The sequence below is a fragment of the Falco rusticolus genome, chromosome 4 (genome assembly GCF_015220075.1).
Source record: "Falco rusticolus isolate bFalRus1 chromosome 4, bFalRus1.pri, whole genome shotgun sequence".
In the NCBI taxonomy this organism is placed as follows: domain Eukaryota; kingdom Metazoa; phylum Chordata; class Aves; order Falconiformes; family Falconidae; genus Falco; species Falco rusticolus.
The window spans coordinates 66,985,850-67,012,068 of record NC_051190.1 but is presented as its reverse complement, the minus strand read 5'-3'; the positions used below and the strand labels follow the sequence as shown (position 1 = coordinate 67,012,068).

The window sequence follows — 26,219 nt, the reverse complement described above, 5'->3', positions numbered from 1 at the left end:
GGCTAGGAAGAGCAATACAAAAAGCAAAAGTAAAAAGGCAAAAAGAGGGAAAAGAAAGAGGAAAGAAAGAAGAACCTCAGTCACAGCAACTCTGAATTGCTGCTTTATACCATCACATCTGCATCAAGACAGTTTTATGGAATTTCTGTGATTCTATTCTATGACTAACTAGGCAATGGGACATTCTAGTCTTTTACAACTGCTAGATATAAAGACTCCAAATCACATTTAGCAGCTGCTTTTTCTTGTAGAAAGAGTTCACTTTCTTTCCTACTACTCATCAGTCTTGTATCTGCAGGAAACAGAGTGAGCCATTTTCCTGTTTTGCTAAGCACAGATGCAGCATTTGATTATACTTTTATGGACTAAAGCTAAAAGATGGCTTTCCTCAGAAAACCAGGTAACCACATTTCAAGTCTGGCAGCAGCTAGTCTCAGCAGCCAGCATGTGGCTCACCGAACTACAAGCGTGTAGCTGAGACACCAAAAGGACATTTACAAAGTCAGCTACACCATTTGGAAGAGCTTGTGCCCAAGGAGACCGAGGGTACTCCAGCCTGACATACCTCAACTGGGAGCAGACTCTGGAACCATGTAACCACAGAGGGTAGAAGCGAGAAGTTCAGACTAAGGCTCCAGGACACTTCCACATATACAGACCATCAAAGGCTAGTCATACCGGAGCTTGACCTTACATTCAATACGTTATGCCAACCTTTATTATTACTATTTCCTTCACATATTTCTTTGCCTTCCCTCCACTGAATTATGCTGTGAGTCCTCTAGAAAGCGTCTGAGTTATCTACATCGTTTGGACCATGATCTGGACTGGCACAACAGTAGAAATATTTAACAAAATTCAAGTCAAAGAGAAGGTATGGACATTTTTTAATACTTACTTCTCTTGGCCACTTGAAATAACACTGCATAAGAACGAAGTACCTACCAGTAGAAGACCTATCATTCAGAAATTTCATCTACAGTGGTATAATTGTGCAGAGAAATCCACATATGGGACAGTTTGCTTATGTGTCTCTTTCCAGTAAATTTTCTTTTCACTGATTTCATCTGTTATTCTAGATTAAAATTGGAAGTTCCTGCAAAATAACTTCAGAATAATGTTTCTGGATTTTTCAGCAGCAGAAATCATAATTCATTCCATCACTTCTAATGCTTACATGGAAAAGTCAATAAAAGGCAAAAAAAATGGAAGGGAGAAAGCTTCCTTTGTACTCGACAGCACCAGATCTATCATATTTTAGAACACCACTGGTACTACTACGTCAATAAAATTGTCAAACAAAGCACAAGTAGAGAAGTATGCTGTTGTCATTTTTTTGGATTTCTGGAAGGTTTGTCAATACGGTATTAGAAGTTCACTCAAGTCTGAAAACCAAGTTATTTTTACACTCAAATTTGCAGTTTCTACTTTGGAACCGCAGAACAGTCAGCCACACAAAGTCATACACTGAAGCCCAAAGCTTGCAGGTTGCCCCACATTGTGCACGTATTTGTAAAGCCACCAACACTATTTTGATTCCATGGACATGTCTGCCTGTACAGAGAAAGGAAGTAAACACATTTTTTCCTGAAACTTGCTTGCAGGCTCAGGTCTTCTTCAGTATTCCTAACCAAGAAAAATTACGGCAATTTAATAAAACGTGGAGAAAATCCTACAATGTGACAGATCAGCTATAAAAGCACACACTGAAATGAGGACAACCTTTAAGCCATCAGAATTTTCTTCATGAGACCACATTTTTTCTGTGTCACACTCAGCACACAGAGATTTTCATTTTTCACAGCTATAAGGAATTTGACAAGTAAACCTACTACAGTTAATAGCATTTTAATCTTTATGCATAATAATCACAAACCTACATTGTACAGGTTTGATAATAATAACTGACAGCTGAATTTGAAGTATACATTTCGTTCCAAAATAGATGCACATGTAGGTGGATGTGTTGTAGAAATATAATACGCTACACGGCTGAGCCCAGATAAGCTGGTGATTCTCAAACGTCAGCATCATCTGCACAAAGTCAGGGTTGAAATCTGCTCTCTTAAATACCTGTTCATCCCTCTTACGACACTTTCTCTAAGGAGCTCAGTGAATAGCAGATAAAATAAGTATCTAATAAGGTATGACAGAAACTCTGATGGAACTAAACAGCAGACATCTAAATTCTAATAAATAAATGAAGTAAAACATTTACTGCCAGCAACTATGTCAAGTTAGCCATAGGAAACTGTAGCTCTGCAGCTGGAGAAGGGCAATACTCTGCAAGCCAGAGAAGCAATGGAACTCCTCCAGCTTTGATTATTTATGGTGTGATGATGAAGGAACAACTTTCCATGTGAGGAACAGCTTTAAAGTTGAACCGTGAAGCTGAAACAAAGATTTAATGAAAAATCAGAGGGGAAAAAAACTACAGCTACAAAACCAATAACATTAGTTTTAACAATTTAAAAATATAATTTATGTGCAAAATCAGATGTTAACTTGTCCAGCTTCAAGGTAAACAGCAAACTGTATTCACAACAACCCTTCTGCTGAACAGCAAACATGGAGCACTATTTAACGTTGCTGTAAATAAGGCTCACTTTATACCTCAAAATGTTATCAAAATGAACACAAATGCAAAACAAACACATTTTAAACAAAGGACACATCTGTATTTAATGCAAAGCTATTTTCAAAAAGCCCAACCTTTCACAATCTACCATAATCGTAATAGCCTGAAACATAAGAATGCTTTCAGGCTCAGAAAAAAAGGCTTCTAATTTTAAACATTTATGAGGACACTGAGAAGTGGCTTAGAACCATGCTTTAAAACATGTTTTCAGGTTTTAAATTGCTGAAAGCTGAGACCCCTTTACCCATTTGGCCTGGACTAGAGAAAGGGAGAGAAGCGTAACAATACGATGAAGACTGTACACGAAAATTTCCATTTGAAATAACATGCAACCCGCTCCCTTATCCCAAACCTCCTTCCTCCCATCATCACTGTACCTTCTCCTCCTGCAGGAAATGAAAGGGAGTGACTCTTCTTGCCTGATAATCACCACCAAACGACGTATCTACACCACTGGCTCTGATGCACCACCATTTTTAACAAATACTTTTTGAAAATATTTTTGTAAGACAACTCTGCCATCATTGGTGCTGCTCCTGAACAGGAGAGACTCTGTCTTAGAGCTGCATTCATTTCAGCACATACTAAACTAGATCAAGGGATGGGTGATTTTTCAAGAAAGGTGATTTAATGGCCAATTTAAAAAATGAACTAGATCAAACCTTTTACATGTTTTTTGCCCAACTCTTCAAATGCATTCTTTATGCTGGGAATGAACTTCCCTTTGATGTATTATAACTACGTGAAGGAGGAATTGTTCTCATGTTTCTGTTTCAGAGAAAACACCAAGTTGTTTGATTTTGAAAGTTAAAGGATTAAGTTTGGGGGAAAAAATGCTTCAAAATGCAAACACACTCTACAAGGTTAAATACAGTCTCAGTTTGATATGAAACACTGACTTTAAAATTAGCTATTCCTTTCCAAATATGCCATACTCCTCCATCTATCCCTTGCAAATAAATATGAATATATTGTAAGCATTAAAAGATGGGTGTGTCTGTCAAGAATAAGAACAAGTAGTATTTTTAAAGTAGTTCAGCATACAAAAGTAATATATGGAACAAAAGAAACAACCACAAATATGTATTTATAACAACCGACAGCAGGAAGGAAGTTTTGGAAATCCACAGGGATTCTTCCACCTTACCAAGCACCTGTACAGTCCCATAAGCATTTTCCTTTTGTCTTTTATTTTTCTTGGCTCCAGTCTTACAGTTCAACTCCAGGGCAAAGCACCATACCACAAAATACTACATTCAAAACTGTTAGCTCATCAAAATTGCCTTTACTGTTTTAAAACAGAACACATACACAAAATATTGCTACAGCCTTTGGAATCCCACTCAGAAAACACAACATTTTTAGATCCCTTTGCATGTTCTCATGACCACAATTTTTGCAAAACAGTGCGGGGCGACCCAGGACATTTTAGGAATGACTCTTTCATCATTGCAATCCTTCAATTACAGTTTGACTACAAGAATAAATGAACAGAGTAGCACTGTAGAGACAGTCCTGGTGTATTTTTCAGTTTGCCCTCTGAAGTGCTCTGACATCTGTTGCACTGTGATACAGTGATTTCTTACACTGCCTCCATTATTGCTCCCAAAACAATTCAGAGGTACATAAGGCTTTAAGTAAAAGCAGTTTAAACACCAATTTCAAACGAGATTCAATGGTTTCAATGACCTTTTCATCAAAAGTGAGCTCCAGAATCCCATCTCCTTACAGCCTGAACTGACTTGCCCCCCTGACATGCCCAAATGGTCACTTACCATGCCTGCCCTGTAGCAGGGGGGGACAGAATGCACTGTTCCTTATTGCTTCACTACAGACTGCTACAGCTTTGCATCCTGGGAAAATAACTGTTACTGGCTTCTGACATTGGAATGTTAAAGTGCTGCACAGAATTCCACTAGTACAGTAAATTTGGCAACACAAGTGAAAAAGCTTCATTACCTGCACCACAGACTTAGAAGTGAAGGAACAATTTCCCTTTAAAGCCACAGACTGGGTCAACTGCAGAGGTACAAAAGCCATATACCCAGAGTGTGAAAGGCAGAGCGCTAATGGTGTTGGCAGCAGTAGTGCTGCTGTCACAGGAGGTGCAAGGAATATGCTAAAAGTTCACTGTGAAACACGCAGTCTATTGCAGAACGACAAACTTCCCAGAAGTAACCAAGTCATTACTATTTTTAAAACAAACTTACTTTTTCGTAAAGCAGTCAAGCTTTGAGGTTTCCATCTTTATGGGTGGCAATTAACTCATCTTCAACCCAAAGAGCTACAGGCAAAAAAATACATGTAGATTTTTCACTTTAAAAATCCAAAGATCCTTGCTCTTACCAGAACAGAATGTAATACCTGAAAGACCTGCCAAGAACAAACCTGACAGTAATGAACATGGATGAAGACACTGAAATCAAGAAAACAAGGATTAAAAGCTCTTAGATTATAGATTACAAAGCTCTAGAGTGCTGGCTGCATGTATGCACATTCAAATGATTCAGAGAACTGCACAGAAGTATGTATTTACCATAAAATCTCAAAGCACTGTTGGGACTGAAATTACACTTCCAGTCTGGTTTGTCATTTCATTCAAGATTGAGATTACTCCACATAAACTACTTTATTTCTGTGTGTATAGTATAAGTTAACTTAAAAATCTTTTTCCTTGATGTGAACCAATAGTACTGAGTATTTGCTGCTGCTAAATTCCTTAAGCATGAATTTTAAGTACAATGTTTCATAACTGGCTTGCATTTACCCATCTGGAATGGTAGTGGATAAATACATTTTCTACTTTACAAAATAAAGGTTAGCTAACTAAAGAAAACCCCAACAAACCCAACAAAAAACCCCGCCTCTGAAGTGATACATCTCTTGAGTTAGTTTAGCAACACAGCAAAAAACCATAAACAATTTGGTAAGGTAGTTGATGTTTTTCATAGCACTGTAGAATTCAGCTTCAATAGTCACCATTATTAGAAAGTTTAATAATTCCTTGTTTTGTTAACAAACTAAAAATTGTCCATAAAGTGGAAGGGTCTTCACAGTTATGACGACTCTGCCAATGATTAAAAAGATCCTCTTTCCTTCCAAAAAACTGTTTGCATAAAATGCAGTTATAGCCCGCTTTAGACCAAACTTCTATTTTTTTGCTCGGTGTATCAAAACCTACATTTTGCACCTCCTTGTCTGCTTCACCATTTCCTGACTGAGTCAGTTCGCTTTTATATAATGTATCAACATTATTTTGATGGTGAAAGTGTATCTGTCTTTTCAGTTTTGGAAAAGTATAAAACTCCTCCTCATGGGCACTGCATTTTGCTAAATGTCTTCTCTCATTGCGCTGTTTCCAGAAGTGGGTTGTATGTTTGACTAGTTCCCCCTTAGCTCCTCTATTTCCTTGCAAAACTCCTTCCTTTACTCTTCCCTGGATCTCTTCTCCATGAGAGCACAATAAGTGAAACTTCATTTCACCAAAAGACTGTGCAATAAACTGGCATCGACCACATTTGATCTGTAATTTCACTTCTCCTGGGTTATGGAATAGGTCCTCAAAATTGCACTTGTTTCCCCTGTTAAAAAAAGGAAATATGAACTATTTCAGTATTAGTCATGCACAGAATAGAGATCACAATTTCTGTCCTTTTAAGCTCCAAGAGATGACATTCATGAATCATTTTTTTAATTAAAAACAGATAGTGTTGCTACAGTGTCTAATTTATTTGGAACAGAAAAAAAGAAAGAGATAAAATAATAATAAGGCTGGTTAGGAAACAACTGAAACCAAATGTTATTTGACACTGCTGAGTCTAAGAACTGCCTCCAAAATTGGCCTTGGTACAAAAAAATCTTTTAACAGCACTAACCTTTTAATAAAATGTTAATAACATTTTTTTTAAGATCCAGATTTAGTGAGATCAATCCAAATACTTCTAGCTCTGTGCTAGAGAAGTGAAAATGAGTATTACCTGTAGCATACTAAGGAGAGGAGCTGACTTGTTTACACTGAGTGATCTAAGGTCAATTTAAGGCAAAACCACAGGTCCCACCTCCCACTCCAGGATGGAAACAATGAAACTTCAAAGGTTTGGGGTTTTTCCTAAAACTCTGTAACAGAGTTTTTAAAAGTTTAAATACATAGTTTACAATTGGACAGCCCCTCTCACTGATTTAGGATAGCCCTGCAGTGTGAAGGAAACATATACACACGGAGCTAGCAAGTCCCTAGTTTAAGTTAAGCTAATCAAAATAAGATTTCCACAGAAACCTCCTCATAGAATCATTCAGGTTGGAAAAGGCCTCTGAGATCATCCAGTCCAACCATTAACCCAGGACTGCCAAATTCATCACTAAACCATGTCCCCAAGCACCACATTCACACATTTTTTAAACACCTCCAGGGATGCTGATTCCACCACCTCCCTGGGCAGCCTGTTCCAATGCTTCACCACCCTTTCAGTGAAGACATTTTTCCTAATATCCAATCTAAACCTCCCCTGGTGCAACTTCTTCAAGGCTGTTTCCTCTTGTCTTGTTGCTTATTTTCTGGGAGAAGAGACCGACCCCACCTGCCTACAACCTCCTGTCAGGGAGCTGTGGAGAGCAGTAAGGTCCCCCCTCCTTTTCTCCAGGCTAAACCACCCCAGTTCCCTCAGCTGGTCCTCATCAGACTTGTGCCCCAGACCCTTCACCAGCTCCGCTGCCCGTCTCTGGACACGCTCCAGCCCCTCTGCGTCCCTCCTGCAGTGAGGGGCCCAGAACTGAACACAGTATCGAGGTGCGGCCTCACCAGTGCCCAGTGCAGGGGGACGATCGCTGCCCTTGTCCTGCTGGCCACGCTGTTTCACATACAAGCCAGGATGCTCTTGGCCGCCTTGGCCACCTGGGCACACTGCTGGCTCGTGTTCAGCCGGCCATCAGCCAGCACCCCCAGGGCCTTTTCTGCCCGGCAGCTTTCCAGCCGCTCTGCCCCAGCCTGTAGCCCTGCCGGGGGTTGTTGTGTCCCAAGTGCAGGACCCGGCACTGAGCCGTGTTGAACCTCATACAACCGGCCTCAGCCCATCGGTCCGGCCTGCCCAGACCCCTCTGCAGAGCCTCCTGCCCTCAGCAGATCAACACTCCCACCCAGCCTGGCATTGTCTGCACACTTACTGAGGGTCCATTCAATCCGCTTGTCCAGATCATCAGTGAAGGTATTAAACAGGACTGGCCCCAGTACTGAGCCCTGGGGAACACCACTTGTGACTGGCTGCCAGCTGGACGTAACACTCCTTACTACCGCTCTTTGGCCTTGGCCAACCAGCCAGCTTTTAACCCAGGGTACGGCATACCCATCTAAGCCACGAGCAGCTAGGGTCTCCAGAAGAATGCTGTGGGAGACAGTGTCAAAGGCTTTACTAAGGTCCAGGTAGACAACATCCACAGCCGTTCCCTCTTCCACTAGGCAGGTCATCTGTTGTAGAAGTTCAGGTTCATCAAGCAGGACCTGCCTTTCATAAACCTGTCTTCCCATGCTGGCTGGGCCTGATCCTGTGGCTGTCCTGCACATGCCGCATGATGGTGCCTGGGATGATCTGCTTCATAACCTTTCCTGGCACCGAGGGCAGGCTGACAGGCCTGTAATTCCCTGGATCCTCCTTCCTGCCCTTCTTGTAGATGTGTGTCACATTGGTTAAGCTCCAGTCTTCTGGGACCTCTCCAGTTTGTCAGGACTATTGATAAAAGATGGAGAGCAGCTTGGCAAGCTCCTCCACCAGCTCCCTCAGTACCCTTGGGTGGATCCCATCCTGCCCCATAGACTTGTGGTGTCTAAGTGGAGCAGCAGGTTGCTAACCATCTCCTCCTGGACTGTGGGGGCTTCACACTGCTCCTCCTCATCCCTGTCTTCCAGCTCAGGGGGTTGAATACCCAGAGGGTAACTGGTCTTACTACTGAAGACAGAGGCAAAGAAAGCATCCAGTAAGTACCTCACTCAACATTTTCCACAGCCTTTGTGGGAATGCTCCCCGCCGCATCCAGTAAAGGATGTAGATTGTCCTTGACACTCCTTTTGTTTCTAATGTGTTTGTAAAAACATTTTTTTGTTTCTTTTACAGCAGGGGCCAGCCTGAGCTCTAGCTGGGCTTTCACCTCTCTAATGTCTGCCCTGCATAATCTCATGACATCCTTATAGTCCTCTAGAATTGCCTGCCCCCTCTTCCAAAGGTGGTCAATTCTCCTTTTTTCCCCTGAGTTCCAGCCAAAGCTCTCTGTTCAGCTAGGCTGGTCCTCTTTCCCGCTGGATTGTCTTTTGCCACAGGGGGACAGCTTGCTCCTGCACCTTTAAGACGAATGTTCAGTCTTCCTAGACACCTTGGCCCTTCACAACTATCTTCCAAGAGACTCTGTCAACCAGGCTCTTAAACAAGCCAAAGTTGGCCCTCTGGAAGTCCAAGGTAGTGGTTCTGCTGACCTCCCCTCCTTACTTGTCTGAGAACCGAACTCTTTTATCATCTCATGATCGCTATGACCAAGATGTCCTCTGACAACCATATCACCCACCAGTCCCTCCCTGTTTGTGAACAGCAGGTTCAGTGGGGTACCTCCCCAGTTGGCTCATACACCAGCTGTGTCAGGAAGGTCTCTTCCACACACTCCTGGAACCTCCTAGACTGTTTCCTATCCGCTGTATTGTATTTCCAGTAGATATCTGGTAGGTTGAAGCCCGCCATGAGAACAAGGGCTATGAGAAGGACCACATAATATTGTGTGTATTTATACACATCAGACAGATTATCCAACAAAACAGATAAACTGAATGATTCATCGTACAACAGTTAGTAAGGCTGAAAGAAAAGCACTGGTGTTTCTTAGGCTCAATACCTTAAAAATTTCTAACTGATGCCCCACAGAGTGGAGGTATGCAAAGCGAAATGCGTAACATTGAATGGTAGTGTCATAGTGAAGTGTCAGGTTAAAAGCCTGAGCTTAATAAAGCATACTTCGATGAAACTAAATGCACAGTGGAAGAAGCAAAAAAAGCCAACATTTATAATGTGTCAAGAAACTTCACCTCAAAATCATAATGCAGAGACCAAAGAATGTTCTAACTATCTTAATATGGTAAATGTTAACATTTCTACTTGGCTAAATGATCACAAAAGCAGCACACAAGATGGATTAGCTCACAGCACTCCAGAGAAGGAAACAGGATACTGATATTTAACAAGGTAAACAAACTATAAGCTAATACTGAAATGTGAATTGCTTTTCACTTATTGCAGTTGGTTCACTTACCTTCTGGGGAAAACTCTAAGATGGGCAAGACACAGAAGACAGTGCAGATTAACAGAAAAAGCATTAGCTGTGAGAAATCAACCGACCAAAATAGCTCCACTGGCAGTACATTGGGCATTACTAGAATATATGCAAAATTATTTTGGATATTCAAGTGTCACTAATAATTTCTATTGAATGTATCAGCTAAAATATACTGGATGGTCTAATGGATTGACTAGATTACTTAACAAAATATTTAAACCATTACGAATCTCACTTGGGGGGAAGAAAGCAACAATTTTCATGATGGCGATGTTTATGAATTTCCACTGACAACGTGAAATCCTGTTTTCATTAGATTTATTAGTGAAAACACTCACCTCTCTGTTGCTTCTTCTGCCTCTTCAATATTTGTGTCTCTCTTCTTTAAAGCATCTTGCAGCTGTTGCTCGCTAGTAGAGGGCTCTGTGCTGATAACAACCCTGTGGACTTCTCTGAGGTGGCCAAAATACACTCTGGCATGGCCAAAAACTTTAGCACAGAATTCACAGCACACAAGCTTTTTGGGTTTGCCTTCATTGTGATGAAGTTTCATATGCGTGCTCAGGCTTCCAGAATGAATATATGCTTTCCGGCAAATTCGACAGCTGTAAGGCCGTTTGTTTGTATGTGTGTTCATATGGTCCTGAAGGTGGTGTTTAAACTGGAAGATATGGTTACAAACATGACATTTATGCAACTGCTTAGGTACAGCTGAACATGCATTTCTACTTAAATCACTTGATTTAGCTGATGTAGCATCACTATGCTTGTAATTTAAATATTTATTGGGAAGTGAACTATTTAAGAAAACATCTTGGTCTAAATGGTCAGGAGACAGTGTCTCTACTATTGCTGCAGAAGTCAGCGGTGCAAAAGCCTGCACAACTACCACTGGTTTTGGTCTAATACTACGGTATTTTTTCACTGCCTCTGCTTTTTCACCTTCAGGCGGCTGAAGTTCAGTTTTCGCCCTCTCTCTTCCTTCTCTAAACTTATTAATGATGCATTTCCTTCGCTTGGTCTGAAAAGCCAATAAATCATCTGTGGCTCTTCTTTTCCTGCCTCTTCTTTTAGAGGCTGCACCACTGAATTTTTTAAGACTGTCAACATCCACTTTGTTGGATGCAGAGAAGGTATTTTCTCGAATGGTTTGTCTGGGGACTTGTGTAAATGACACAGCTAATCGCTTATCAGCTGCTTTAGTAGGAACATCACAGATTTTCACCAAAGCTGGTACCTTTTCACATTCTGATCTTAGTGAAGGACCAGACACATCTGTAACACTGGTATTCTGCTTAGATTTACAGAACGCTGAATTTTTCATCCTTGAGTAAGGCAAAATGGGAAGTTTTCCTTTTGGTGCTGATGGAGTCATCTGTACTGTACTGGCAAAAACTGCTGGTGACAGGACAGCAACAGAATTTGCAGAATTTGTGGGTTTTTCCTTTAGTTTCTCAGACATTATGAATGACTCTCTTGTGGTTTCAGATGCTGTCTTCACAGAGCGTAGACTTAGTTTCATGGGATTAATTGTACTTGCTGGCTTGGATAAAGAGTCTTTAACTACAGATGGCCCAGAAACGTTACTGTTAGCAATTTCAGTTTTGTTCACTAAAGGAGATCCAGATTGCACACAATTGCTTTTCTTTACTAATGTGGCAACTGCAATTTCAGCTGAGTCACGGTCCGCTAGCATCTCTTGCTCAGTTGAATCTGGACTAGAATGAGTTTCAGGACAGTCTTCAGTTAAAGTAGTCATGGGGGAAGTCTGTGATGAGATCAATGCTTTGGTAGGAATCTTGTTATGTGCACCCAAACCAGAGGTTTGTGTCAGTTTTTTGTCACTCAACAATTTATTTCTTACAGATTGGTACCGAGGGATAGGCAGCTTTAGGTTTTCAGAAGGGGCCACATTTGACTGCTGGACTTGCTGCGTTAGGGTAGGGGCAACATATGGCACAGCCAACAGAGAAAAAATCCCTTCATGACCAGCCACCTGCATGACAGCGTAGTTTTGAGTTGGTACCACCAATGGTTTAGACACTGCAGCTGAAACCGGTGTACTTTGCTCAGACAAAGATGGCTGAAGACAAGAAACCACTCCCGATGTTAAAATTTTTGGTACCATTTTTGGAGCAATGGTCCTAAACTGACTTTTCTTCTGAAAACTCTGTATTGTATCCAAAGGGGATTTGTGTTTATCTGTAATAACAACATAACAAAGCTGTAATATAATATATAGTATTTCTTTTAAAAAATTACTGTATCAAAAATAAAACTGTTTACAAAGGATACTATTACACACAAACATTAAAAACATTCAGGTATTTAAACAATCACTAAATTTAGAATTACAAAAGTTTCATGGACAAAACAAAAATACTCCCTGAAGCAATGTGCTTGAATACAGATATGCAAACACAACACCCCCCCCCCCCCCCCCCCCCAGTCTGATCTTAAATGGGTATTTCATTCTAGGTTAGAAACTACGTGGCATTTCAGAACAAATACACTTATAAGCCTCTTCTGCCCTGGAAAAGCTCCACTAGCATGCTGGCAATATTCAATTGGAAGAAATAACAGGACAGGATTTAAACTCCATGATGCAGAACTTTTCTGAGCACCTGCTCTGATCATACCTCTCACCCAGAGTCACACTGTCTTTTTGAGTTTCTGTAACATTTAGAATTTGTGGGTTTTATCAGATACAGACCAAAGCTTACCTGATGAAGCCTTTAAAAAAATTACTGCTATAAAACATGCAAATATTGTGCAATAAAATCAAAGAGGACTTGAGAGAAGATGTACTGTTGTTAAACACCCAATCACACACATGCTTACGTGCCTTTATGCACAACAGAACTACTGCTCTGTTTTCAAAATTTCAAAAATTTTCTTGAAAGGTGCAATTTATCAAGGTTGTATCACAATTCCTTCCTGTTTCTACTTGTGTTGGTAAATGTCACAAAGACTTTTCAGTAAAGAAGAATGTGAGGATAATTAAGTAAAACAAATAATCTGCATTGAGCAGCAGAGATACAGGCCAACCTTTCAGGCACTCCATAGAAAGAAGGATTTGATACACAGTTAATTGTACCATAATTGGTTGATAATTTCATATATCAACCTCATTACCAACTCCCAAATTCAACTGCTGACGCTTCCAGTTCTCAAAGACTGGGAGAGGTTTCCTGGGGGAAAAAACCATAAAATCCCAACAATCTCAATCACTGGGAATTCAACTACAAAGATCCCAAGCAGAAAGGCAATTTAGGAAGGCAACAATATAAGAAAAAATCACTTTAAGAATCACATTTTAATAGGGTACGTGTAAGTGATTCTGGGATCCTGAAAAATTGCAGTAAGGTTAATTCCATAAGGAAGTTTCCATTCCTTACCATTTTAAAGCCTTGCATTACAGATATAATCATACATGGTGATGGACATGGAGAAGTAACTGTGAATTACTACCAACACTGGAAACTCCAATAAGTTTATCTTAATCCTGGATGTCCTTCTCAGACGTCACACACTTTGCAACATGCACTGTAAATTACAGAGCTATCATATTTCATGACCAGAACTCCTGGACAGATACATGTGCGCACTCATGGTATGCACATGTGCAGTAAATCCACTGCCTTCAGGACATGCTAGACTCACTGAGCAATCGCATATAAACTGCACAGTGTGTACACAGTAGATCTGATGTTTCTCAAAACTTTTATGCAGCAGATTCATAGAGTAACAACTATGCAGGGCATAAACCTTTGATCCTTTTATTGTCATCTACAGTATCAAACCCCACGTCTATTATGCACCTCTTCGATCCTCCAGTTAAGTGAAACTACTGGGCACCACCATAACTTTCTTTCTGCTCAATGTCTGTAAAGGTGTCCAAGATTTCTAGATATTCTGTGCAGACTGGACTGCTGTACACATGGAAACCCTACACAAATATAAAGAGATCCCTATACACAGGGATAAAGCCAGGCATACAGAGTTTGCGTAACAAAAACAGAAACATGGCAGGTTTAAAATTCTATCTCCCTACAGCCCTTTTTATTCTACAAAAGCTAGGAGCACATACTATTTCTCACTAAGAGCTTCCATTTTTTACAATCTACAATCGTTATATATATATAAAAAGTATAGAAACCTTTATCATTTCAACTGCTAGGAATACTAATTCAGATATTAACTCAGATTATTTTTTGTTTCGTGTAGGGTATCTTCTTGTTGCTGCTTTTGAGGAAGCACTTTTAAGTACTTCCAAGAATTACAATAAAATGATGTGAAGTATTGTAAACATTAAACAAACCAGCCCTGAACTTCCAACGCTAGTTACAGGTCAAATTGTACAGCTTAAATACAGCAGATGAGAGGACAAGTGTATTTTTCTTTTAGGGGACAGAGTCTGCTCTCATTTTTCCAGATTACGCTTAACATAAACCGACATTATAAACTTTTTGCAAATCAGCAGTTACTCAGCTTGCCCCAATATTCAACATGAAGCAGCTTCCATCTTTTCTCACATTTGGCTTGTACCTCTCCAGTTTTATTTCAAAATCTCATTCACTGATTTGCAGAAACTTTTTAGGAAAGCCAGCAGTTCAGCAGTTATAAGGCACTCACTCTCCAACCAACGGCAGCAAACTATATGAGTTCAGGAAAAGCCAGAATTTTTACTGTGGACATGTCACCTCCACAAAAATGCAGAAATGGCAGCCAAAGCATCACAAAAAAAAAGGTTAATTTGAAGTTAGAAGGAAATATTTGTAGAAATAATGCATGACACTAGCTTTAAAAATAAGCATATGCTTCTCAAATACACTGACTTGCCTACTGCAAAATTAGGCAGTAAAATAACTTTTCTTAAAAGCTCTCCACATTTTTTCTCAGCATTCCACAAAAAAAGTACCATTCTAGAAGCCATAACCTTCATGACTATGAACCACAAAATGCTCTTTGAAACAAGGTCCATTTAGATCAATATTCTTCTTATGCAGTTAACACAATACTAAGCATTCATGTAACTGTTTGAGAAGGGAATTTTATGCAAACACTCCTTTTCCAACTAGCGCAGTTTTATCATCAGTATGTCTTTCAGGCAAGCTATGCTTGGTATCAGCCTTTAGTACAGCTTTTTTTTTTTTCTTTCTTTCCTCAAATTTACATTAGATAGTTTAGTGCAGAAATACTCATTGCAGTGCCCCTCGTAAGCAAATGATACTTAACTGTTTACTTCCCTCTCATCCAACACAGCTGCTGTATACAAGCAGCTGTGTCAAAATACAAAGATGGGCTAGACGCAGACTATCTGTCTGATGATCTTTCAGACTTGGTTAAGATTTTGCCCGTGGACTGCAAAAGTTAATTGGAAGAACTGGTGGAAACCTATTTAGCATCTTAGATCAGGAAAAAGCAGCCAGTCAATTCACAGACTGAAGGTCCTACTGACCTTAACAAGAGTGTGCTTCATCAGTGACCAAACTATTTTTTCCATTTATACTTTGTGAAGTTTCAGCAGTTTCCTTTGCACAGAGAAACTGCTATAGTAATTCATGTCTTTGCCACCCTGACACCAAAGGACTTGAATATGCTCTGGCTGTCTGGCTACCAGAAGGCCACCTGGAAACGTAGTATGCATCTTTCAGGGACATTCCAATTCTATTCCATAACTTCCAAATTATTTGTCTCCAATTCAAAGGATTCATTTTGACTTGACAGTTGTGGCCTGAAGGCCTTCACGCCTGTGCAAACACATGAAGTCTTGTATCTGAGAAGGGGAATTTTCAGTCAAGGGAGGCTCTGCAATAAGCATTTCTAAGGATGGTCCTGGGTTTTAGACAACATTCTTTCTGCAAGTCAGTCTACAGGTCCTTCAGCGGAATGCAGTATTTTTTCTTTCTCTAATACTTTCATTAAGAATAAAGGAAATAAATGAAAACATCAGATTTAATATCTGAATGATGTGAAGCTCATTTTCAGTTGCTATGTTCTCAGTCTTTCAAACAGGCATGGAGCTGGGGCATCAGGTAGACATAAATAATTATGCACAAAGTTACATCAAATGCAATTCAATCCATTTACTCTAAAAATCTCTGTTAAAATATTTACCATGCTAGCAAAAAGGTTACTATTACTTTTAATAAAAAGGTTACCATGCTAGTACCTGCAAGTATCAAATCACTGAGTAACTTGCAGGATGTAGTAAGCTTTCATCCCTTCTAAACAACCTTAAAATTGTAGAGGACTGGACAGTAATACCCCAATAAAAAAAATCAATGATGCATCAAAGTCTCTGACATAGCCATGCTGAGAAGAGTCCCCTGGAGGAAAGAAAGTCTTCCCATGGGGCTGCTGTTCATTCATGGTTCCCCTTCCTTCCTAAGTCATTCAAGTCTGCCCTACTCCAATCTGTTCTGCCTTCTTTTTATACCTCCTTCAGTCTGTTCCCTAGGTAAAGCACGTAACACTGCTGAACTCAGACCCTGTAAAAGGCATCAGATGTAATTTAATCTTCCCCATTAATCCGGTCTATTTTGAACATTAAAATAAACCACCAAAATTCCAGAAACCACTGCGTAATAGTGTTAACTTTTTATATAATCCTTGGAGGACGACCTCACTTGTGTAGGTATGCGTTTAATTTGTGTACGACTGGACAAGTGACAGAAAATAACACAAAAAAAAGGATTATCTTGTTTTGAAGGGAAAGAGAGAATACTGATGAAAAAGATTAATGAAATATCATTAATAAAATGCATGTTTACATTGCTGAGTCTTTTGCTGATTTTGAAAGGAAGAATATCTCTTCTGTGGGAAAGAAAAAAAAATGTACAGCTTTCTAACAGACAATACTACATTTATTTCTGTCAATGACAGTTAATTGTTCATTTTGCCAAATCTCCATACACACCAAATACCTGTGGATACTGCCTTTCCAGCACAAGTTTCTTGTTTTTGCTGACCCAGCATACTTTGTTGGACACAATGTTTCTCTGCAGGATTAGCATGCAAAAAAACACCACCTGCAAAAGTGCTTCAGTCAGTTATAAATAGATCCCAGGACAAAAAACACCCCAAAGAACCCCCAAAACCAACAAAAATCCAGAAAAAGGCAATAAAAACATTAATTTCCAGTTAATGCATTAAGAAAGCTACTGCTTTTTGCTCTTTGCCATTTTTCTCTCCTCAAAAAATGTTTTAAAATCTAATACATTACACAGCAAATGCAAGGTGATAGCTTAGTAATTGAGTAAAGCTGGTTAATGTGGTAAACAGATGGGATGCTTTAGCTTCAGTGTCATGGCAGACAGTCAACAGCACCAAAACAAAAATCTCAGGAAGATGAAGATTCAGTAGCTTTCGTGAGGCTTTTAAATAGAGGGAATACATTCTATGATGACTTACACTTTCCATAATCCCATGCAAACCACAGAACCGCAGATATTCTAGAAAATTGAATCTGGCCTTCTCGGTTCAAAACTAGTTTTGCCACATATCTATATGAGGTAAGCTTGGGCATAAAACCTACAAATCAGGAGTGCCCAACTCTATGCATTATAACAATTAATTTGCAGTTGTTTCTCTCTTTGCCTAATAATAACTACTTGGGTGGAATGTTCTGTTCTGGGTATTTGCCTCAGATAATTCTCTAAAATTAATTTCAACAGAAAATGCCTGCCATCCCCTGGTATGTCTGCATTTAAAAAAAAAAAAAAACAAAAAAACAGAAAAAAAAAGAATCTAGTAACACACCTGTGCATAGACAAAGACCTTGATATTTGACACAGCAACGTCTCTTTTGTCTGTGACAAGCTGCCCAAATCCAGCAAAGTTGTAAGCTCTTGGCACGTGTTCAACAGATACTTTAAGCAGCTAATTTTCCCAAGGATTACATTCTAGTGAACATGCTTTTGCTTCAGGCTGGGCTGCATTTTTCCTAAAACTATAGCTTTAGGTCCAAACACCCAAGTTAGAACAAAGGAATGGCCTCTCCTTGTCTCTTAACTGCTGAGCTGACAGTGTGGAAGAGAAACTAGGATATACAGAGGGCAAGCAGGAAAAGGACAAGAGAACTATAAACGAGACTTGGAAAGTGTCTAGGCCAAAGAGGGTGGGATATGGGAATTAAATGCAAACTTAAAATGGGTAACGAACATTACTATTACATGTGATTTGGAAAGGAGAAGCATTTAAGCCACAGGGATAATCTCATATCGTGCATTTCTTAGCTTTTTAGTACTTGATTATTTAAATAGTAATGTAATTATGTCTACATAGGAGTCCTTTTGTGGAATTAAAATAGCTTAGAAAATTAAACAATATAACAAAGCATTCTAATGCAGGACTGGAAAATCACAGTACATCATTCACACAAGCACTAAAATACAGAACATACAAATATGCTTAGAAAAGATGTTCTGGTATACCACAGGAGGAAGGTAAAAACAGTTTGTTGGAATTCTAAAAGGGAATATTAGATCTTTTTAAAGCTATATATAATTAATTCTGATTTGAGCATCAATGGGGTTTTGCTAGTTGTGCACTAAGCTTTTTATCATTTAGAAAGTTCTTTGCTTGGAAGTCTGTGCAAGTTCATTATCTTAAGGGATTAGGAATATAACGCATTTCAAGAAATTCTGTGAGCAGTAAGATGCTTCCTGGATTCCTTAAATAGTCTCCAAAAGACTCTTAGCAGAAGAGAGCATTACAACAACAAAGCTACACAATAAAAATGTTTTTATTGACATTAACTGGACTCCCATTAAAGCAGACATTCAACCTTAAAATCCCTAGCAATGTTTTTCAGTGTGAAAATAAATTAAAACTATTTTTGACATAAACAGTTATTTTGGAGAGATAGCTTAATAATAACTTGTAATAATAATAACTTAATAGCAACTTGTAATCCAAGATCATGGATACATGGTTCATATTCAGGGAAGTTCTTCAGTTTCCTGTCTAATTCAGTCTTTTTTTCCCCCCACACATCCAAATTGCACTATCAATCACATATTGATAAATCCTGAAGTTTATACAGACCTACTTTTCATAAAATGAGTACCTAATATAATTGTGCAATAAAAAAGAAAGAATGGAGAAAAAGTATTAATCATCTCTACTGTTGGGTAACTCAGGATTCCCAATTTCCAAGATTGCTTCCTCTGTTTTCTGAAAGTACACATAGGAGTCGCTTCATTATCGTGCTATCATCTCTCTGGACTTCTGTAAAGCCTTTGACATGGCCTCCTACAACATTCTTCTCTCTAAATTGGAGGGATATGGATTTCATAGGTGGACTATGTGGAATTGGTTAGATGGCTGCATCCAGAAGGTAGTTATCAGTGGCTCAGTTTTCAGATGGGAGGTCAGTGACAAGCAGTGTCCCTCAGGGGTCCACATTGAGACCAGCACTGGTTAGTATCTTCACCAATGTCACAGACAGTGGGATCGAGTGCACCCTCAGCAAGTTGGCAGGCAACACCAAGCTGAGTGGTGCAGCTGCCATGCCTGAGGGACAGGTTACCATTTAGAGGGACCTGGACAACCTTGAGGAGTGGACCCATGTGAACCTCATGAGGTTCAACAAAGCCAAGTGCAAGGTCCTGCACCTGGGTGGGGGCAACCCCTGATACCAATACAGGCTGGGGGATGAAGGGATTGCGAGCAGCTTTGAGGAGAAGGACTTGGGGGTACTGGTAGATGAAAAGCTGGACATAGGCCAGCAATGTGTGCTTGCAGCCCAGAAACCCAACCGTATCTTGGGCTGCATCAAAAGAAGTGTGGCCAGCAGGCTGAGGGAGATGATTCTGCCCCTCTACTCCATGGTGGTGAGACCCCACCTGGAGTGCTGCGTCCAGCTCTGGAGTCCTCAGCACAGGGAAGACATGGACCTGTTGGAGCGGGTCCAGAGGAGGGCCACAAAAATGATCAGAGGGGTGCAGCACCTCCCCTACGAGGGAAGGCTGAGAGAGTCGGAGCTGTTCAGCCTGCAGAAGAGAAGGCTCTGGGAAGACCCTACTGCAGCCTTTCAATAATTAGAGGGGGCTTATAAGACTGAAGGGGACAGAATTTTTAATAGACCCTGTGGTGACAGGACAAGGGTTAATGGTTTTAAACTAAAAGAGGTTAGATTCAGACTAGACATAAGGAAGAATTTTTTTATGATGAGGGTGGTGAAACACTGGACCAGGTTGCCCAGAGGGGTGGTTAATGCCCCATCCCATCCCATCCCTGGAAACATTCCAGGTCAGATTGGATGGGGCTTTGAGCATCCTCATCTACTTGAAGCTGTCCCTGCTCATTGCAGAAGGGCTGGACTAGATGACCTATAAAGGTCCCTTCCAACCCACACTATTCTATGACTTTATGATTCTATTTAAGGTTTCTTTCTGCAATTAAGGCTTCTTTCTGACAACACAATCTCACCAGCATCTTGGCTCCAGTATCTTAAAAAGTCTAACATAAAACAACACCCATGCAAAAGCAGACCTGTTAAACAAAAGTTAACACATCAAGAAATCAAGGCATCTAAATAGCATAGTATCAGCATTAGCAACAATAACAATCTAAGACATCATTTTGCAATTATCACACATTTAGATTTCACATATCTCTGTACTGTCCCAACAGAAGTAACTTTTAAAATATGCATTAAATACTATTCCTATAGGGAATAACAAGTGGCCAACAGCTTTGAGGTAACTTTTTTGAATTGTAATATCAAATGTACTAGCTACATGTGGGTAAATCAATATTCAAAAAGCAACATCTTATATAGCATGTGGGCAATGCAAGGCTTAACACAACCTCCTATAAAAACAGCCACTTCTGTGCTACTGTATAAAGGAAGAAAGTCTTGGAAGTCTTACCTTACAGTCAAAATATACATATGTAAGAGATTTTTAAACACTCTTTTGCAATGAATATAAAATACATCTATTAGCACATCCAAGTGTTCTCTTAACACCTCTCATGCAGTGTTTATGAACTAAAAGATTTCGGTTTTTTTGAAGGCACAGTCTTTCAAGTTGTAAGCTACTCATTTCATATTAAGGTTAACATAATAAGTTTTAAGCAGATGAAAATATTTTCAGATCAAGAAATGAAAACTGACATAAACAGAACTAGACATAAAGCATCTGTAATCACTAATAACTCTGTCCACCTTTACAGCTGAAGAAATCTCAGATTTTTCCCCACTATGGCAGTAAGAGAACTTAGGAATAAGGTTTATGCTGATAAATCTATGGGCTTGAGATAGTGCCTGGCCTCTGCAACCACACAAATCACTATTAAAGATTAAAACATTGGTTCTTTTCTCTCTGAGCACTGAACTCAGGTCTGAGAGAGACGGTTAGATAGATCATCAAAGACTCTCTTTCAGCTTCTATATGCCTCTATTAGTTTCAGCAATCAACCATGTTGAACTTCAAGTGGGCATTATCTAGAAACCATGCTGCTCCAACAGGACTCAGTTGAGTAGAATGGAAATTATTTCGGTATCACTGCAAATCCAGTGTTCTATTTCCATAGGTTTTGCCCAGTCATTCTGTTCCCTAGAGGACACCATCCCTGGAGATTTGCAAAGCAAGGCCTCAGTGACTCAGCCACTTGGGGGAACTAATTGTTCAGAAAATAGCTGAAGGGAGGTGACGGAACCACTGGTCACAAACTCATAATTCATAAACCTTCAATGGCATTGCAAATACAAATTAGGCACTTTAGAAGGTGGGGATAAACAGAAGATTCAAAAGAAAAGATTGCAATTGCATTTTTAAAAATTCTTCTCTGGGAGAACTGCCAGCTGATATTTATTTTAGTGAGCTTCAAGAAGGATACGGACCTGAACAGTAAATTCATTCACTGTAAAGTCTATGTCTATATAAAGTCCTTTTTAAAAGGTCTATCAAGATCACATTAACCTGGACAAAATCTTGATATGCCTAATGTAAGTGGTAATTAATAGACTTATTTTTTCCTTAAGTACAGGAAACAATAATGACCAAGTCTGCTACAAAAACGAAGGCAGAATTCTTCAGAAACTATGCAGCACAAATAGGTCAAGTAGAACCATTTTATGAATATATCATAAGCATTTTCTAACTAGATTCTTGCCCCCCTTTCAAACAAGCTGAGAACAGAAGCTATCTTTGTTTCACTGAGAGTCAACCCTCTTCCCTTCCCTCCATGGGAGAGAAAACACGTATGTCTGACTGCAGTAAGGGAATTATGCCTCTTAGTCCGAAAATTTATTTTTTGTAAACACTGATGTGCAAGTAGAGAGCACAACAGAAGAGAAAAACTGTTATTCTGTTTTCTAGAGTATCATTTCTTTTTGGTGAAAATTAGAGCACTTTCTTTCTGAAGAGAGCCTGTATACAACAGAAAACAAAGAAATAATTCACCACTTTGGCTCAATAAAGCAAGTATATTTTACTTGAGGCATTGAAAACATCTGTATGGTGACTTCTGTAGTACAAACCTTGGAAAGTACTCCCTCACTGAAGATGAGCAGAGGATCAGAAGACGGTCAATCTTGGCCTGGCCTATTTTGAGTCTTCCAGTATGAACTATACACAGGGTGTATCATTCCCCAAAGAAAGAGAGAGCCAGAATACAGAACACATTATTGGATTTAGATGATAGTTGCGAGAGTATTTTCTGAGGGATTTTTTAAACAGCTCATTTCTCTTGAAAATGACCTAAGTGATCCAACTTTTGAATGGGGAACCTCTATCCCGGGTTTTTTTTTGCTCAAGCTGTTCCACCTTTTCCTTCTTCATGACCCAAATTTCTTCAAAAAAGGACTCTGCAGCTCTGGCTGAGATATGCAAAACTTCGTCACCTGTAGACAATTCCACTACAGCTTAAAACAAAAGTAAAGATTAGAGGATCTCCACAGTACTTCAAATAGATACGTGCATTTTTTCAAAGACAGACACAGCCCTGTGTAGCATAAGAAAACTAAAACATCTTCACAAAGACTATGGTCCTGGCTAGGAAGACATTAGCTTTCAGAACATATAAAATTATCACCTACTGCTGAATCTGAACATACCTAGGCCTTTCTAGCAGTAGGATGTAGCAGAAAACAATTTAAATTACAGTATCTAAATGTTTTTCCTCCCCCTGTGCATAATTACAATTATTTGCAATGCTTATTGGTATTGCTAAGCTTGGCTGCGCTAGCCACTTATTGTTAAAAGGTAGCACCGGTTCTCAAAAGAAGGTCCTGGATGTGCTGTAAGGGAACTGACTGAATACACGGCTGATAAATGATCTATCAGCAAACACTTCTAATGGGTGCCAGCATAGGAGGGAATGAAAACAGGAATGTGCTCAACAGGAATGCAGGCCATAGATGATACCCCTAACTTGCCGTGTGCTGAAATATCAGTACGTCTCTAATTAAATTCACGTGTTTCTGGCGCGTGCTGGCAGACAAAGAGCCCCTTGGCGCGGAGTCCAGCAGGGGGAGTCGGGCGCCCGTCACCGCTGCCTCTGGCCGCGCCGGAGCCGGGCAGCCTCGCCGAGGCGGGGACGGCCGCGCCGGGGCACGGTCTGGTCCTTCCTTGACGTGCCAGCTCAGCTGACATCTGTGACTCACGTCAATTACCCTACAGTAATTTTCAAACAACAAAAAGGCTAAACGATCTGTCTCTTAATTCTGCAACGCTGGAGACGGCCTCTGTTGAAAAATCCCCTAAGTCATGAAATCTTTCACAGCGCTGCATGCAACCTCTGAACGGCTTCACGTTCAGATATGAAAATACCTTTGCAAACTTCACAGTCAATTAAATGTTTTGTATAAGCTTGAGAACATCTTCAAGCAAAGCAGCTGAGCCTTAGCTTTCTGTTAAAAGTAATTACTTCTATTAAACTATTTAGTATCTTTTATATAGCTGCAGTACAATTTTTGTGCAAGAGTGGGGGTGGTTTTTTAATCCTTTACTGATTTTGTGTTGATCTAGTTAATGCCCCAAATAACACATCCATATTACTAAAAACATCAGTATTTATAACAGATGTTCTTCTTTTGGCAGACATCTGAAAATGAAGCGCTGTTACAAACATATTTTCCCATCCCAAGCAATACCCTGAAATCTTTGTCAAACTTTCTCACCTTCATCATTGCTCAGCTCATCACACAAACCATCTGCATAAATAAAGATGTAAGCATCTGCCGTATGGCAAATGGTCTCAGGGGCAGATGTTTTTATCCTTGCATTCATGTCACTGGCTTGGATACGTTATTTGAACAGATGTACACAATCTGAAAGTGTCATGTCCCACAGTGAAATGTCTCCAACTGCTTTCTATCAAAGTACATAAATGCTATTTGCACCTGCATTTATGTTAATGATATAAAGGCAGCAGGGGTTCCAGCAAAGTGAGAGTTGATGCTAAGGAACACATTTACATGGCTAATTGAAGTTTGAGATCTCCCAGCACCAAATGACCGGTACTAACATGGATACAAAATGTACTAAACTATACAATGAGTTTTTAAAGAACTGTATGATTTTTTAAAAAATGAGAATAAATATACTCAAGGAGCAAAACTATGATTTCAGCCTGTGATATATTTTTCCACTGTATATTTTAAAAAGATAAAAAAAGTATGAAATAAATTCCTAAATAAACTAGCACAGCCTTTTATTTTGCACAATAATTGTATAAGGTACGCAATTATTTCATGTTAGAGTCATCTTAACAAAAATGTTTTAGAAATCTGACAGTGCCAAAGGTATTTCAATTCCTTAAGGCATGCTGGTGTTTTATGTCATTATGGAGCACCATAAAAAAACCCAGCACTTGCTTAACAGCGAATATTAGCTTGAGTATGAGTGACAGAACATGATTCTTCCATGATAATTTCATAATTCTAGGAAAAAATTGTGATCTCAGTAATTAAATATTTCACATTATTCAGAAAAGTACATCTGAACACAGAGCAACAATTGCTCGTTATACAAATGATAATCACCTTTCTCATAAAATATTTTAAATTGATAACAATATAGATGCCCTGAAGGAGTAAGTCTCAAATTACAGAACAGAAAATACATGCTATGACATGACAAATGGCAGCAGTGAAGGGTTTATGCTGTCACTCAACTTGCACTAACCATTACTTCCATACTTCACTGAAAAATAACAAGCACTTTCAAAGTATAGAAAGACTGACAAAAATGCTATAGTGAATGGAACTGATGGATAGGTTCTACTTCCAATACCATTTATTTTCAATCCTTATATTTGTAAGAAATGTACAAATGTCATAGTTGTACATAAATCATTATAAATTGCTAATAGCCTCAATATTTTCCAAATGCCATAACACATTTAAAGTGACACCTGATATGAGGACAAAAAAAGAGTGATAGCAAATGAATAAATATATATACTGAGACTAGTATATTTGTAGAATACCACGATTTCACTCTACTATAGCTCCTTGTCACAATCTGGTTATGATTTCTAACATGAACCCTCCCTTCCAAAGTTTACAGCATGGATGTCACTTAAAATTCACTCTGGGTGCAAGCTGATTAACAGGATACTACTGACTGGAATGGATTTTTGTTTAGGAAAAAAAAAAAAGTCTTTAAAAAACCTCAAAGCAAATGATTCATCAGTTTTAATTTTGCAAACAGCTTCACAGTCTATATTCTCCTCTTATTATTCAGAAATGGTGTTAATGTAAAGATAACACATTCCACTTGACTGTAACAGTGGTCAAATTCCTATTTAAAGGAAAACTCGTATTTAAAGGCTTAAAAGCCTCAATTTAAGTATTTCAGTCATAAGCTTATGGACGTAGAGCACACTGCAAGGTGGATAGCTTTACACAACAGTAAGTACTGTCTCCCTTGAAAGAATAGTCCCATTAGACCCAGAACTCATCAACTAAGATCAATTTGCATGACATCCTTCTGGAATAGCTTCCTCAGATTTATTACAGTACCATAAAAATACTCAGTCTTCACAAAACAGGTAAAGTATAAACTTACATGACAGTAAAAGCTCAAGGCTTCAAGTTAAGTAATATATAGTGCTTTCCTTAATTAACATAAGTACTGACAATGGAAACTTAACTGACAACCTGCAATGGTTCTGAAAGGTCCATTACAGCTTATGTCATATCCATCAACCATTCACTCACATCTAAGAAGTATCATTAAAAATGACATTCAAGTTAAAAAATCCTATTTAAACATTAGCATTGTGACACAGATCAAAAGGGAAAGGAAATTAAAGT

General features: G+C 39.3%; 1 protein-coding gene across 9 annotated transcripts in view; it reads right to left on the bottom strand.

Annotated features, from left to right (window-relative positions):
- Positions 1-3,903: 3,903 nt before the first annotated feature.
- Positions 3,904-26,219, bottom strand: part of ZNF438 (zinc finger protein 438) — a 57,776-nt gene continuing 35,460 nt past the window's right edge. For 5 of the 9 annotated variants that reach the window (XM_037382974.1, XM_037382973.1, XM_037382978.1 and 2 more), the window contains 3 exons: positions 16,876-16,980; positions 10,285-12,148; positions 3,904-6,219 (listed from right to left, as the gene is read on the bottom strand). In XM_037382974.1, coding sequence (XP_037238871.1) covers positions 5,607-6,219; positions 10,285-12,148; positions 16,876-16,980 — 2,582 coding nt within the window. In that variant the 3' untranslated portion in view covers positions 3,904-5,606. Of the gene's footprint in view, positions 6,220-10,284; positions 12,149-16,875; positions 16,981-22,439; positions 22,824-26,219 lie in introns of all 9 variants that reach the window. The other 4 variants (XM_037382980.1, XM_037382981.1, XM_037382982.1 and 1 more) reach the window with 3 other exon arrangements.